This window comes from Rhinoraja longicauda, chromosome 35 (genome assembly GCF_053455715.1).
Source record: "Rhinoraja longicauda isolate Sanriku21f chromosome 35, sRhiLon1.1, whole genome shotgun sequence".
NCBI lineage: Eukaryota > Metazoa > Chordata > Chondrichthyes > Rajiformes > Arhynchobatidae > Rhinoraja > Rhinoraja longicauda.
In genome coordinates, this window is record NC_135987.1 from 18,174,864 (window position 1) to 18,190,633 (window position 15,770).

The 15,770-nt window shown below is 40.6% G+C and overlaps 1 protein-coding gene across 3 annotated transcripts in view; it reads right to left on the reverse strand.

Annotated features, from left to right (window-relative positions):
* LOC144609998 (calcium-activated potassium channel subunit alpha-1) overlaps positions 1 to 15,770 on the reverse strand; it is a 594,620-nt gene that overhangs the window by 304,151 nt on the left and 274,699 nt on the right. For all 3 annotated transcript variants that reach the window (XM_078428430.1, XM_078428427.1, XM_078428428.1), the window contains exon 3: positions 9,803 to 9,864. In XM_078428430.1, the coding sequence (XP_078284556.1) occupies positions 9,803 to 9,864 (62 nt within the window). The remainder of the gene's footprint in view (positions 1 to 9,802; positions 9,865 to 15,770) is intronic.

Sequence of the window (15,770 nt, forward strand, 5' to 3'; positions counted from 1 at the left end):
ACATTGAATGGTGGTGCTGGCTCAAAGGGCCGAATGGCCTACTCCTGCACCTATTACCTATTATCTTTGAATAGTGAATGTCTGGAATTTTCTATCCCATATTTAAAGTGAAGATGGAAAAAAAATTAAAAGATCAAGTATTAAGGGTAGAGGAATGTTTCAGATGAGTTGTGGCCTGGGTTGGATTAGCTATCATTATATTGAACGCTGGAGCAGGCTTGTGAGATAAGGTGGTCTACTTATGCCTGATGTTCTTATATTCTGATGGAATTAATCCCCTCTATCGTTACATGAACTAAATGTTTTATTTCAACTCAATAAATATTGAAGTAAAGTGTGAAAGAACTGTTCCAACGGAGAAGGAGAACACAAGAAATTCAACTTCCAGTCAAAACTGGTGCCTTACTTTAGTTCAGTTTAATTTACTTTAATCAGCATGAAAACAGGCCCTTCGGCCCACACCAAACATCAATCAGCCGCTTATACTAGTTCTATGTTATCGCCTCTTTCTCATCCGCTTCCGAAACATTAGAGGGAATTTTACAGTGGGCAATTAACCTACAAACCCACACATCTTTGGGATAAGGGAGGAAACTGGTGCACCCAGAGGAAAGCCACACTGTCACAGGGAGAACGTGCAAACTCCACACAGATAGCACCCAAGGTCAGGATCGAGCCTGGGTCTCTAACGCTGCAAGGCAGCAGCTCTACCCGTTGCACCATTGGGTCGCCCTAAGATTGGCTTTCCATGGGGTGGAATTTTCGAATGACACATGTTTGGGTCGAATTATATATGGTAAGCTGATGGGAAAGCAAACTTGGGTGCCTGGGAAAGCAAACTTGGATACCTGAAAAAGCATTTCCATCAGCTAGATTGCTGCAAACCAAGAGCCTTCTGGTTAACTGCATTCCAAGTATTTATTCAACGTGACATTGCAGGTGACTCATACAGATAATTGGTTATATGACAGACCATTCCTCCCAACACTTAAGTGACTCACACTGTTAATTGCTAAATGGAAAGAATTGCAAAGTAACTCTTGTCAGTGTGGTTGTTTATGGCTGGAAGTGATATTCAAATGGCTGCAGTTGTCACTGAATACTGAAAAAGACACAAGTGCTGGAGTAACTCAGTGTGTCAGGCAGCAAGTCTGGAGAACGTGGGGATTGGCTATGTTTTGGGTCAGGATCCTTCTTCAGACTGTGGCAAAGTTAGTTAATCACCATTTGTCACAAACACTACTAGTCTGAGGAAGGACCCTGATCTGAAACATTGCCTATCCATGTTCTCCTGAGATACTGCCTGATCCGTTGAGTTACTCCAGCACTTTGGGTCTTAGACAATAGACAATAGATAATAGACAATAGGTGCAGGAGGAGGCCATTCGGCTCTTTGAGCCAGCACCGCCATTCAATGTGATCATGGCTGATCATTCTCAATCAGTACTGACTGAAGTCTTCTATGGTTAACCAGCATGTGCATTTCCTTGTGTCTATTGAATATTGAAAACTTGCTTCCATGGACTGAATACAACCTGTTGAAAACAATGCGGATTCTCTTCCCACTAAGGAGGCTCAAAATGTTATCAGTAGCTTTGAGGTTACAATGAATGCCACGGAACAATGAAGGATGAGAATTCTGTATAAAGTGTCTTTCCATACAAAATCAAAAAAGAAAAGAAAAGGGAGATGGGACTTTGGAACACACTGCTGACTCTCACAACGTTTAATATCTGGATTTACACGAGATTCGTCAGGTCATAGAAGGTGAGAGATCAAGTGCTGGTAAATGGGATTAAATGGGTGACCCCAGTGTTATTGGAAATGGAAATTTACCCTGAGAAAATTCATAAATCACGACCCAAAGACACGAAACACAATTTGGTCTTACAGCAATCATGTAAAAAGAAAAACACAATACGTTTTCGACTCACAAATCTTGGCCATGGCTTCACGTTACTGAAAATCGAGATACCAACTGATTCTTGGGAACGCAAGTGCAGGGGTCACCAGTACATGGTGGACAAGGTAGGTTGATGCCCCGTCTCTGCGCTCAGAACCCTATCATTGCACGTATTTGCAGCTTGTAGCTTTTCAAAAGATCAGTGAAACCATTAAGTACTCCTCCCCACCACAGCCTCATCTCACTGTCTGAAGTTTGTGGAAACATTGTGATGCTCTTCCTCCCTTTTTCTATTCTCTTCTACCCTTGTAACTTTTAAACCTTTGAATGTTATTTAATCTTCTACGCATTGTCATGCAGTCTGATTTTATTGGAGTGACCTTAATCTATCTTCCTTTGTTAATGTGCAGCATTGCTTCCCTTGCGCATACAGCAAAGTGGATAAAATGTTTCTTCGAACAATTGAGTTACACAATGGCTTAGTAATGAACCAGACACTCCTGTGAGGAAACTGAAGCATGTTATATGGAGATCTGAAATATATATCAGTCACTGGAAACTGGATGGAAGCAAATGATGGAAGCCTGAGGCTTATTCCATATTGGAGGTGTGAATAAAGTTAGTCAGATAATCCACTCTCATTTTTCTGCAGCATACATCTGAATGCATCGCCCCAACTGCAGCAGATGTGCAGGCTCGGCGATCGCTTCGCTCAACACCTGCGCTCGGTCCATGTTGGCCAAACTGATCTCCCGGTGGCCGAGCACTTCAACTCCCCCTCCCATTCCCAGTCTGACCTTTCTGTCATGGGCCTCCTCCAGTGCCATAGTGAGGCCCACCGGAAATTGGAGGAACAGCACCTCATATTTCGCCTGGGCAGCTTGCAGCCCAGTGGTATGAACATCGACTTCTCCAACTTTAGATAGTTCCTCTGTCCCTCTCTTCCCCTCCTCCTTCCCAGATCTACCTCTATCTTCCTGTCTCCACCTATATCCTTCCTTTGTCCCGCCCCCCTGACATCAGTCTGAAGAAGGGTCTCGACCCGAAACGTCACCCATTCCTTCTCTCCTGAGATGCTGCCTGACCTGCTGAGTTATTCCAGCACTTTGTGAATAAATACCTTCAATGACAGTACAGAATGATCATGGACTGATTTTTACAGATAACTGCGATTGTGAAAAATATTATGCAATATGTGTGTTTATGAATTCGCGCCTCTTAATGCTGCCATAATATACAACGTGGTGAAACTCATTCACTGAAATCACATCCCATCTTAACTTGACCCATTGCACTGTGGACCATAAGGGCCAACCTATTAATGGAAATCCCTCCTGATGGCTTTCCTTTGCATGTGGGCCAGAAACTGATTTCTAATTTTCTGAACACCCCCCCCCATTCTATTTTGAAGTTCTCTGACAGGGATAATGAGGGCAGATGGAGAATTCAGCAGACCACATTTCTGCCGGGGGAAATATTGTTCAGACCAGTAGATGCTAAATTCCCACGCTTTCTACAAGATGTTTGCTGAGGTTGCATTGAGCTCTTGATACTTCTTGATCATTTGCGAAGTAATACATTAGTTGGACACTTAACACGCAGTCTAAGTGAATTGTAATGTTATATCACCCAAGGTCAAATGTCCCAGATAAACAATGGAATTCTTACTTGCAGCAGCACAACGGAATATGTAAACATAGTACAGTGTCAACAATATAATAAACGAGAAGACAAAAATGTTTAGTGCGTTCGTGTGTGTTTATATATATATATATATATATATATATATATATATATATATATATACATGTGTGTGTATATATGTATGTGTGCGTGTGTATATACACACGCACACACACATATATATATATACATATACATATATACACATATATATACATATATATGCACATGTGTATATATAACATATATACACATACATATATATACACACATATACCCCCACACAAACGCACTCGCACAAATATACATGTATATAAATATACATACACATCATATATATAAACATATACACACACATATATATAAATATATTTATATATACATATACAAACACATGCACACATATATACACAAACACACACACAAAAACAAACAAATAATAATAGTGCAAAAAGACCAAACCAATGCCCCCAAGACTATGTAGTTCGGAGCTTATTTGGAGGTTGTAGTGTTTAATAGCCTGATGGTTGTAGGGAAGAAGCTGTTCCTGAATCTGCAGTTTTCAGTTTTAGGCAATTACAGTTTTCAGGCTCCTACATCTTCTTCCTGATGGCAAGAGTGAGATGAGTGTATGGCCAGGGTGGTGTGGGTCTCTGATGATGTTGGCTGCCTTTTTGAGGCAGCGACTCCTGTCTATCCCTTCGATGGTGGGGAGGTCAGAACAACAGAAATTGTCCTGTTCTGTCCTTGAGAATGTTGCAATTTAATTGAATGCATGGAAAATGAGCATGTTTAGGAATTATTCTGTAGTGTGAGCCAACATATATCATGTGAGACAAAGTGCTGGAGTAACAGTGGGTCAGCAAGCATATCTGAAGACTGTTTTGCATCTGAAATGTCATCTATCCATGTTATCCAGAGATGCTGCCTGACCTGCTGAGTTATTCCAACACTTTGTGTCTTTTTTGTAAATAATAATAATAATAATAATAATAATCATTTATTGTCATTGCAGCGAGTACAACGAAATTAAAAAATAGCCAATCCTGACGGTGCGTAAAAACATATATGCAATAAATGCACAAACAAATAAATACAATTATATTAAGTACAAAAGTTTTAACCGAGTTGCCTAGTGCAGAAAGTAGTGTTCAGTTCTCGTATGGCCCTGGGGTAAAAACTGTTCTTAAGCCTGTTTGTTCGGGATTTGATCGACCTGAAACGTCGACCAGAGGGCAGATGAACAAACAGACGGTGGCCGGGGTGGGATGGATCTTTTATTGGAGGAACAGCACCTCATATTTGGGTAATTATTCTGACATTGCCGTTTACACCATTCTCCAGTTTTCCCCTTACTTCTGGTGAAAGATTAGACCTGAAAACATTAACCCTTTATCCCCTGCCACAGATGATGCATGACCTGAGTGTTTCCCATGCTTTGTCTTCACCACACACAGAGGGCCTGCCATGAGATCCAAGACAACTTGCGCATTTGAATTCCCCAAATGATCAGATGATAATACAAAAGTAGGATTGCAGGATGTTACACATGTTAAGTCAGAAGGGAATGTCACCTATTCCTTCTCTCCAGAGATGCTGTCTGTCCCACTGAGTTACTCCAGCATTTTGTGTCCATCTTACGTCTCGTAGATGCTGGTTAACATATATCAGGTGCTGGTATTGTTTATTTAACAAGTCCCATAAGTAGCTATCTAAGTAGGAGGAACTATCGCTACAGTTGGTAAGAAAACTAAGGGATTATATCAGCCTAAAAATGGTCCATGAACGAGAATTGGAGGATATAGTGGTCATATTACTGATGTTCACATAATATCTTAACCAGACTGACAATATTAAGCAATTGCATAGCTGACATGGTGATTAATAAACAAGGAAGATTTGTCTAACTCGAATATACTGGACACCAAATATAACAGGCTATCTTTGATTGCTGGTGATGCTGAAGGATAATTTTGATGTATAAATTTTGAGTGATGGGGTCAGGGATTTGAAGCAATGTTCAAGGCATGGGGGCTGTGGATGGAGGTTTTTTTTTTAGAGATACAGCGCGGAAACAGGCCCTTCGGCCCACCGAGTCCGTGCCGCCCAGCGATCCCCGCACATTAACACTATCCCACACACACTAGGGATAATTTTTACATTTTACCCAGTCAATTAACCTACATACAGTACAGTAGAACCCACAGTTTAAGAATAATGGGGTAGGCCATTTAGAACTGAGATGAGGAAAAACTTTTTCAGTCAGAGAGTTGTGAATCTGTGGAATTCTCTGCCTCAGAAGGCAGTGGAGGCCAATTCTCTGAATGCATTCAAGAGAGAGCTAGATAGAGCTCTTAAGGATAGCAGAGTCAGGGGGTATGGCGAGAAGGCAGGAACGGGGTACTGATTGAGAATGATCAGCCATGATCACATTGAATGGCGGTGCTGGCTCGAAGGGCCGAATGGCCTCCTCCTACACCTATTGTCTATTGTCTATACCTGTACGTCTTTGGAGTGTGGGAGGAAACCGAAGATCTCGGAGAAAACCCACGCAGGTCACGGGGAGAACGTACAAACTCCGTACAGAGGCGCCCGTAGTCAGGGTCGAACCTGAGTCTCAGGCGCTGCATTAGCTGTAAGGCAGCAACTTTACCGCTGCGCCACCGTGCCGCCCTGGGGTTTTGAGGATTATTTTTACTTTCCTCCCACACAGATAGTGGTGGTGAATTGGAAGTCCCACAATGGAAACAGGGCCAATGGGGAATTGAATTTTTAAAAAAAGCTTTTCACTGTTTCTTGGTACACGTGACAATAATAAATCTAAATCTGCCCTCAGCTCCTCTCACTTTAATGCTCAATTGATCTATTTAAAAGGCAAAAGGATACTCTCGGTCAAGGATTAAATCTTGCTGCAGACAAAGCCTTAAGAAATTATGTACTACTGGGGTGGGAGAGGGAAAATAACATTAGAATATTAACATGTTTTTATCAATCAGTTTCTCCGTAAAATGTCCTTAGGTATATCAGGCAACCGAACATTACACTGAAAATACTTATAAGATCTTTTCCTGTTACAAACACTATACCTTAGCAGCGATTTATGAAGTTGGTTTGCTGGTCTGAAATCATTCAGACTATTGGCAAAACTATATCTGTACACAGAGACATTGCACAATGGAATTGAAAATAGAGGGCTTTTCAGCATCTTATCAGGAGAAGGTTTGTGGTACTGGGTGAAAAGAAGGGGGGAGATTGTGGATAGTGACCCCCACTCTACGGGAAATTCTACGACAATGCGTGTGAAACTCAATTTGCGTTGCGTACGATCCTTTGCCCTACAGAATAAAACTGTTCAAAATCACTGTCCCAAAACTCCACAAAATTGAAGTAAGAACAGAACAGGCAGCAGCAGTGGACAAAAAAAAAGTTAATATTCAGATCAATGTCCTTTCCTCTAAACTGTGAAAAAAACACATTATCCCACAGATACTGACTGGTGTTCCAGGCATTCCCGGCATTTTGTTTGTATTTCATGTTTTTAACATCTGTGGCGTTTTGGTTTTATACTGTTTCTTCAAAGTTTTGCCGAGTGCTTCAAGAGTACAGGAACACAAATCCTTTCAAAAGGTTTAAAACACTCGACTAAAGTAAATGGCAGCCGTCTCTTCAGTTCATGCATGGCTACTTGTTATCTACAAAGCATTCTCAAATCAAGAAATCACTAAGTTTTACAACAGAAAGAACTAAATGAAGATACATCAGTGCTAATAAATTCAGTCAGAGTGTCCAAACAGAAGTGGGGGTGAGGGATTGCATGCATCTGTGTTCTAACAGCAAATCTACTCCATTCTAGTGTCTAAAATCACTACGTCCTCAGCAGTGCAAACGTATCTATACAATCAGCAAAGTAAATCAAGAGCATGCAGATCTTACCTTGATGAACTAATAATATGATTTAATATAAAAGAAATGAATGGGAAAAAGAGCTGGAGTTAGATTGTTACTTTGATGGCAGGTTCCATTTGGAAAGAATGTTAGTTTGTAGCATGACTGCGCAAATGGAGCATGAGGAGAAGAATCTCACCATGGCCTCTCTTGGCTTTCCAGCCATCGTTCCAGCCTCCACTAAAACTGTGCAAAGCAGCCAATGAAGAACATACTTTGGATGTTTTGCCTTTGCTTCAGCAGGTGGGAATGAATAATGCCAGGGATTTATGTGCAGGGCGGAAACAGAAAAATCAAATGAAGTCCCACCAATGACATTTGTGCAACTCTCCTCTCTCCTAGAACCCTCTCACCAACATGAATCATCGTAATATTCACGTGACAACTATCTCAGTTGAGTAGGATTAAGCCCCGAGATTTTCTGTTTCCAAAACAGTAACATTCAGGATATTTATTCCTTTTCCCTTAAAGTATGCAAATCCTAAGAAAGGACTGAAACATTTCATCCGCAATATAACGTGCCAACCCCCAATGGATCTCTTCCCACTCTGATAGATCAGTAGATCACTGTTTAGAAGTTGGATAGATGTTTCAATGCAGAACAAACAAAAAATCAATTGTGCTCGTTTTAGAGTTTGGGTGCACAGATGTGATACAACTTGTTATTTTCAATGTCACCACCTTCTTGGTGACACATTTGGAGGCTGCTTGAGGAAGCTCTCACTGTCCTGGGTTGAGGTGTGGAGCCAGCAGGCGGTGTTGATAACAAGCCCTTCTGACCCTTGAAAGAGCAGTCCATCATGAATCAAATTTAAATGGCCAATGAGATGGTTTGTGCATCACAGCGTTTTCTGGAAGAGTTTACAATCAAAACCAAGGGCAGCAACTCACCAGAGAACAGCTGAGTGTTAAGATCAAGTCCATGCAACTTTAATCTGATGTTCCCGTTAATTGATCGAAGTAAGTAAGAAAACTCTATGCCTTTGTCTTCTCCCAATACAAGGGATATAAACATCAACAGAAAAAGCAATACCCCTGCCTTATAACCATTCTCCTTTGAAACCATCCTTTGCTTTCTGATTGTCCCAGTCTCATCCTCCTCTTTGCTCGCACCATTATCCTATTTTTTCATTTAATCACTCTGAAGAACATGATAATACCCAGTCTAGACTCTGGAGCTCCTGTAACATGCTTCATCAGTTACTTAGATTCATCATCACATTCTTTTGTCTCATCTCATCAAGCTTTTGCCTAATCCTTATATTCCCTCAATGTCCTAACAATCCCAACCATGAATATTAACAACAGTCCAGTTGTATGAATAACTCCTGTGCCAACACAGGACTTCCATTTGTCCACTCAATACCTATCACCTCCCACTTTTTAAGTCAGTTCTACAAACATCTAATCGGTCTTATTAACATCTAATCTCTGGCTTCCAGTTCCGATGAAAGGATGCCATTCTTAAATATTGATACTGCCCCTCTCTCCAAAGGCGCTGCCTGACCTGTTGTGTATTTTCAATATTTTGGTCCATTAATCCCACCCCCCCCCCCCCCCCCCCCATCCAAAGAATGATACAATCTTACATGGAGGCAATTTGACCAAACACTCTTTGAATAAAATATCAGATCACTATCACTGTCTGAGATAGTCCACATACTCCTTTACAATCATCAATCATTTTTTTTTAAAAGTTCCTTTTGAATCACCTAAGCTTCAGTTAGCACAATGCACGATATTAAAATACCAATCTGCCTACTTTCTGCTGCTTCTCCCTCAGTTATCTTGAGCTGATGCAATTTGAGCATCAACAATGTATTGGCATTCAAATAGTTTTTGTTTTCATTTGTGGGCAACAAAGAATTTGCAAGCAATCCAAGCAGCTATTGCTGGAAGCAAACGCATACGGGTAAGGATAAATCATTCAGTGGCTAATCAAGAAAAAAAAACATACAGTATTTGTTAACTTTGGACCGCATTCCCAACTGAAACAAATGCATCCTAAATATCGGCGGTGCCAGCAAACAGTAAAGAAAACAGACATGGAGATACCTTAAAATACTCTCAAAACTGTGGACTTCTTATTTTCCAATTGTTTGAATATCACAAAGAAGACAAGAAAAATAATTTACAGGTTGGACATATTGGGTATCAGTTCGTAAGTTCACCCTTGAAAGAAACTCTGTATAAAAGTAGACACCAAAACAATTGGCAATTTTGCCAGTGATCATTTGTAAATGCTCAGTTAGAATATAATGCGGTACTTACTCTGAAGAATCTATGAAGTATATTACAAGTGCACCAATGCTGAGGGCAAACACCAAAACCACCTGAAAAAGAGGAAAAGGCACATTTGTTAGGACACCTGGATTCAAAGTAGAAGCAAGTTATATACTAGAACAGGCTGAAATGCTGATGGCTTTATCCCAATGAAGTGTCCCGACCCAAAAGGTTGACTGACCATTTTCCTCCACAGATGCTGCCTGAGTTCCTCCAGCAATTTTACTCCATATTCCAGCATGCAATGAATACTTTGTAACTTTCTCAGCGCCCTAAGCATGGCGACTCTTTGCATACCTTGTATGGTATGGTATGGTATTGTATGGTATACATATGGTATGCAAGACAAAGAATCTCACTCTGACATGTCACATGTGATAATAAAATATCCATCTATAATTGTAAATTTCCCAGGTGTGGGACGAATAAAGGCATATATTATTATCATCTATCTATCTGCAGTCTCATGTGTCTGTCTCTATCAGTACTCAATTTCAGTCAATAGTTACTTTATATAACGTGCTCCAGTAATTTGCCAACATTACATACTTTGTGCGTTTATGGTAAAATAATACTTTATTCTCCTAAAGCTTAATTCATTAATTAAACTTGAATTATTTGGATTTAAACTAACATAGAAAATACCCCCAAAGACCTTGCAAACATTGTGCTTTATTCAAACAATTTAAACTCTGTATTGGCGATTGTTTTACAACATCATCTATGCATTATGTTTTCCGAAGAAGCTTTTAAAATGAGGGCATTGTTCAGAGATTATTGAAAAATCAAATTTGTTTGCGGTATGCAGTTTGGTGAAGTAACTCAGAAACCATGAGAGTGTGGAGTAATGAAAACTCAGGGAATGATGGACATCTTTATTGTTATTACCAGTTTTAAAGGATTAATAAGAGAATCCAAACGTTGATGGGTTTCCTAAACGATTTCTCAATTAATAAAAATACCTGATCTTGCTAAATAAAGATAATGACCAATAAAATATTTCCAAACTGAACCAAATATATTAAAACAAAAAAAATCTAAACCTGATCATTAATGTCATATTCAATATTCAAATTCAAAATTCTCTGATTCAAAGCTCCAGTTCCAATATACCACTTCAGTAAGAAACAGAAAAATAGTGCAGTTTAGAGATACTACATAGAAACAGGCCCTTCGGCCCACCAAGATCACACCAACCATTGATCGCCCATACACTAGTATTATACCCTACCACTAGGGGCAATTTGCAGAAGCCAATTAACCTACAAACCTGCACGTCTTTGGAATGTGAGAGGAAACTGGAGCACCCGGAGAAAACCCACATGGTCACAGGGAGAACGCACAAAATCCAAGCACACAGCACCCGTGGTCAGGTTCAAACCCAGGTCTCTGGCGCTGCACCACTCTACTGCACAATAACATATCTAGCATTTAGATATTTGAGTTCAGTTGGTTGCTAAATCTAGGCAATTAAGCACGGAGTAACAATGTAATCTTTTGCTAGATTTGTCCTTGCTCTGAGAGTTAAAGACAACTGAATAATCAAAGTCATAATTTACTGGCATAACGTAAGCCACTGTAAAGAAAGCAGTATCACAAAATGCTGGAGTAACCCAGAGGGTCAGGCAGCATCTCTGGAGAGAAGGAATGGGTGACGTTTTGGGTCGAGACTCTTCTTCAGGCAGCATCTTAGAGATCCGCTGAGTTACTCCAGCATTTTGTGATTCCTTCGATTTGTACCAGCATCTGCAGTTATTTTCCTACGTAAAGAAAGCAGTGGTCAGCTTGAGTGGTGAGGATGCAAGGAGACAAGGTGACCCTTCGAGATTGCTCCACCATTCAATGAGGCAAGGCAGAACCTCTACCTCAAGTCTCACCCAATCTCCACATATCAAATTCACTTAGTTTCCATAAAACTAACGCTGCACTCAATGACTGAACTTTCATAGCAGTCTGGAAGAGAGACATCAAAGATGAAGAGTCCAGTCCTGACCCTTGTGAAATTACAGTTTGCAGATCTATTATTAGCAGTGCATTAGCCAGAAAATGATCAGTTTATTTTTATTCTCTTCCTGTTTGTTAACCGATCCTTTATCCATGCCAACATTACCTCAAACTTCTGTAAGAATCTTGTATGAGGCACTTTATCAAATGCCCGCTAAGAATCTAGATATACTGCATCCACTGGTTCTTCCTTATCTATCCTGCCAGTTACATCCTCGCAAAAAGATGTATCAATTTCTGTCAAACCATATAAAAATCAGGCTAACTGGATCATAGTTCCATATTTACTTTCCCTCATTTAAGTTGAGGTGACATATACTGTATTCTACCTTCCAGTTCTGGAACAATTCCATGATGTAAGGACGTGAAAGGTCAAAGCTGAGGGCACCATCATCACTGCAGGTGCCTCTTTGAGAACCCTTGGATGGTGCCTGTCCGGGCTGGCGGAAATCTGTTAGTTTCCGCCCTTTTCTTAATTTTTTTGTTTTAGTTTTAGTTTTAGAGATGCAGCATGGAAACTGGCCTTTCAGCCCACCGAGTTTACCACCACCATCCTTCACTCATTCACACTGGCTCTGTTCTTCACACTAGGAACAATTTACAGAAGCCAATTAACCTACAAACCTGTATGTCTTTGGAATGTGGGAGCACCGGGAGAACACCCAGAGAATGCGTACAAACTCCGCACGGACAGGACCCATAGTCAGGATCAAACCCAGGTCTCTAGCGCTGTAAGACAGCAATTGTACCGCTGTGCCACTGCATCGCAACTGTGCTTCTCCCCAGCTTATTAATTACTTTAAGTTCCTCACCGTCATTAGATGCATGACAATCCTCTGCTTATGCTGTATTATTGAATTTCTATACTGAACAGAGCTCCAAAATCTTTATTTAATTGCTTTGGTATTTATTTTTTCCACCATTATAATTTTTCCTGTCATTATCCCACATTTATTTTTTTATCAGTGCTTTCTTTTTAATGCTGTTATGAAACTCCTTTTCTAGATTTCCTCCTACTAACATGCAGTCAAGCATCACCATCAGTCTAATACCTTCCTATTTAATCAAACAGCTTCTGGCACAGGTTCAATAGACCGATGGGTTGCTTCTCCGCTGCTATGATTCCCTAATTCTGACAAATCTGAAAACTAAGCTTATCTTCTCTCTTCAGATAGCACCTCTGTGTGTTTGTGTTTTAATTCATTGAATCGGTGAAACCAATTGTGTCTGTGCAGCCCTCTGAATGAATGATCCAATTAGTTACCTTCCCCATCGACCTGAAAACTATAATGTCCAATTGCCTTTTGAAATCTGCTATTGAATTGGCTGCCAACATTCTTTCAGAACATGCATCTCAGAAGATAACAAACAGCTTTAAAAAAAAGTGATCCCTCCAATTGGATATTTTGCCAATTATTTGGCGTTTGTGCTATCTGGATACCAGAGACCCTGTTGGTGGAAGCGGTGGTCCTACACAGTCCATCACAGCACAATAGGTTTTGACAATTTGCCCTAAATCAACCCTTACACTCTTCCACACTGTGGAGTGTACTCCCAGCTGCACAAAGCTAAATAGCCTCTCCACTTGTATGTGCATCCACCAAATTTCCACAGAGCCTTGCAATCCCAATACAGTGACAAAGATAATTTTGCCTTTTATCCACAAGGAGAAATTTAATAAATTAGCTATTTCACTGGAGAGTTACGTTTGACGGGGATTCGACTTATCTTTAACGCACAGTTGCTGTACATTCTAGAAAAACACAAGGAAATAGGGGCAGGAGTGGGTTATTTCACTCAGAACACGGAATTGGCTGCCAGAGGAAGTAGTTGAGGCAGATAAAATAACAAAATTTAAAAGACACTTGGACAGGTACATGGATAAATTATGATGAGCCCACCATCCCAGCTGTTGGGCCAGTAGCCTGCAAAGAATCACTTACTTAGACTGCTCTGCAAAACACCAGATGGTATACAGAGCGACAACGACACAACACTTGCACACAAACTGCCCCATTTTCTCAAACTGTCTGGATTCTAAAGCATAAATTATGTGGTGTAAATAGTTCCCAGGACTACATATAGTTCAGAGCTGCTTCGCTCTTTATTGCTTTCGGGAAGACTGAAAAATCTCGTCCATCTTCACCAAGAAACTCTTAAGCCCTTCCAGCACACAGGCTCACCGTCACCCATTACTGCAACAGAATTAATTCTTGGCCAACCCAAACTATATTTAACTCGTTCTTCATTATTTGCTGTGCTGATCTCAAAATTACTTTCTCTTCCATTATTTTCCCCACGTTGAGAAGTAGGCAGCTAGTCAGCTCCTGGGCCTGAGTGACGATCATCGAATGAATTACTGTGACAACGCAGACAAAGAGTGAAAGAGCCAAACTCTCAACCTCCTGTTAAAATAACCTTCACATGTTCCGAGAATTTGGTTTTACAGTCAGACCGAAATGTTGATCTCCCTCTGCACCAATAGATAACCAATGGCTCCCACTGATTGTCGCCGGAAGCTTGCGCCCTCTTCAGGGCAGACGATGACAGTGATGTAACATTTGAAACATGGATGATGGACACGAAAGAAGACTTACAACACTGGTACTAAGTGGACGTGGTGCTTTCACATCCCGGAATGATTTCCCAACTGAGATGAGGAAAAACATTTTCAGTCAGAGAGTTGTGAATCTGTGGAATTCTCTGCCTCAGAAGGCAGTGGAGGCCAATTCTCTGAATGCATTCAAGAGAGAGCTAGATAGAGCTCTTAAGGATAGCGGAGTCAGGGGGTATGGGGAGAAGGCAGGAACGGGGTACTGATTGAGAATGATCAGCCATGATCACATTGAATGGCGGTGCTGGCTCGAAGGGCCGAATGGCCTCCTCCTGCACCTATTGTCTATTGTCTATTGTATTCCATGGTCATGGCACGGCTGGGTTTATCTGCACCTCAAGATGCTGACCCCTCACTCTTCCATTGTTACAACACATCCTGTCATATTAATATCTTTTCCTTTGAGCAGCTAGGCTTGTTAAAAAAAAAAAATTTGCTGCCACACAACCAACAGCAAGTCTTTCCATAGAGTCCAATCAGCCCAGAATCACCTCTGAATGTTCCCAAAGTATGGAAACCTCAAGCACAGCTCGGTGACACATTTTATCTCTAACTATCCATTATCCCCGTCAACATTGTTACACCTGAATTAACATTCAAATTGAAGTGGTAGTCATTAATTCTGTTACATATCAGAACCTCTCTAGTAATCCCAAGGAACATTAACCAGAGATCATTGAGAATGACCAAAATTAACATTAACAATGGAGGTCAATTTTATTTAATATTTGATTTGTGTGCTTATTTAATGAATGGCTTTCTCTCTTCTGGCATTGTTTTGCCGTAATACATAGACAATAGGTGCAGGAGTAGGCCATTTGGCTCTTCGAGCCAACACTGCCATTCAATGTGATCATGGCTGATCATTTTCCACAGAAAACTATTTTGTATATTTCTAGGAGTGGGAGATTGATGGAGCAGTGAAAATGTAATCTGTCTTTTTATAAGCACAGTTAAAGTTTTACAATGTGATGGACGTGTGGTCCTACTGTGTTTGTCAACCTAGAAAGATGGATCTACTCGCAGATACTTTTTTTTCCTGCACCTCAAGGCAAAGGTCCACCATCATCACCACTTCAAATTTCCACAGAAAGATGACAGGTAGCAACTTTGGTGATGGTGGCCACCCAACAATTAGACAGAAAACAAGGACACGACAAAAGTTACTCAGTGGTACTGGGTGCCGGTGGGCGAAGAGATGTCTATCTTGGTATCTGTGACAATAGTAAACCAATACCAACATGAGACCATTAGATGGATATGTATCCTATTGTGATACATTGAGAAAAGTATCAATGGTCAAGAATTGGATAATATAAAAATAATATATTCCTTTAT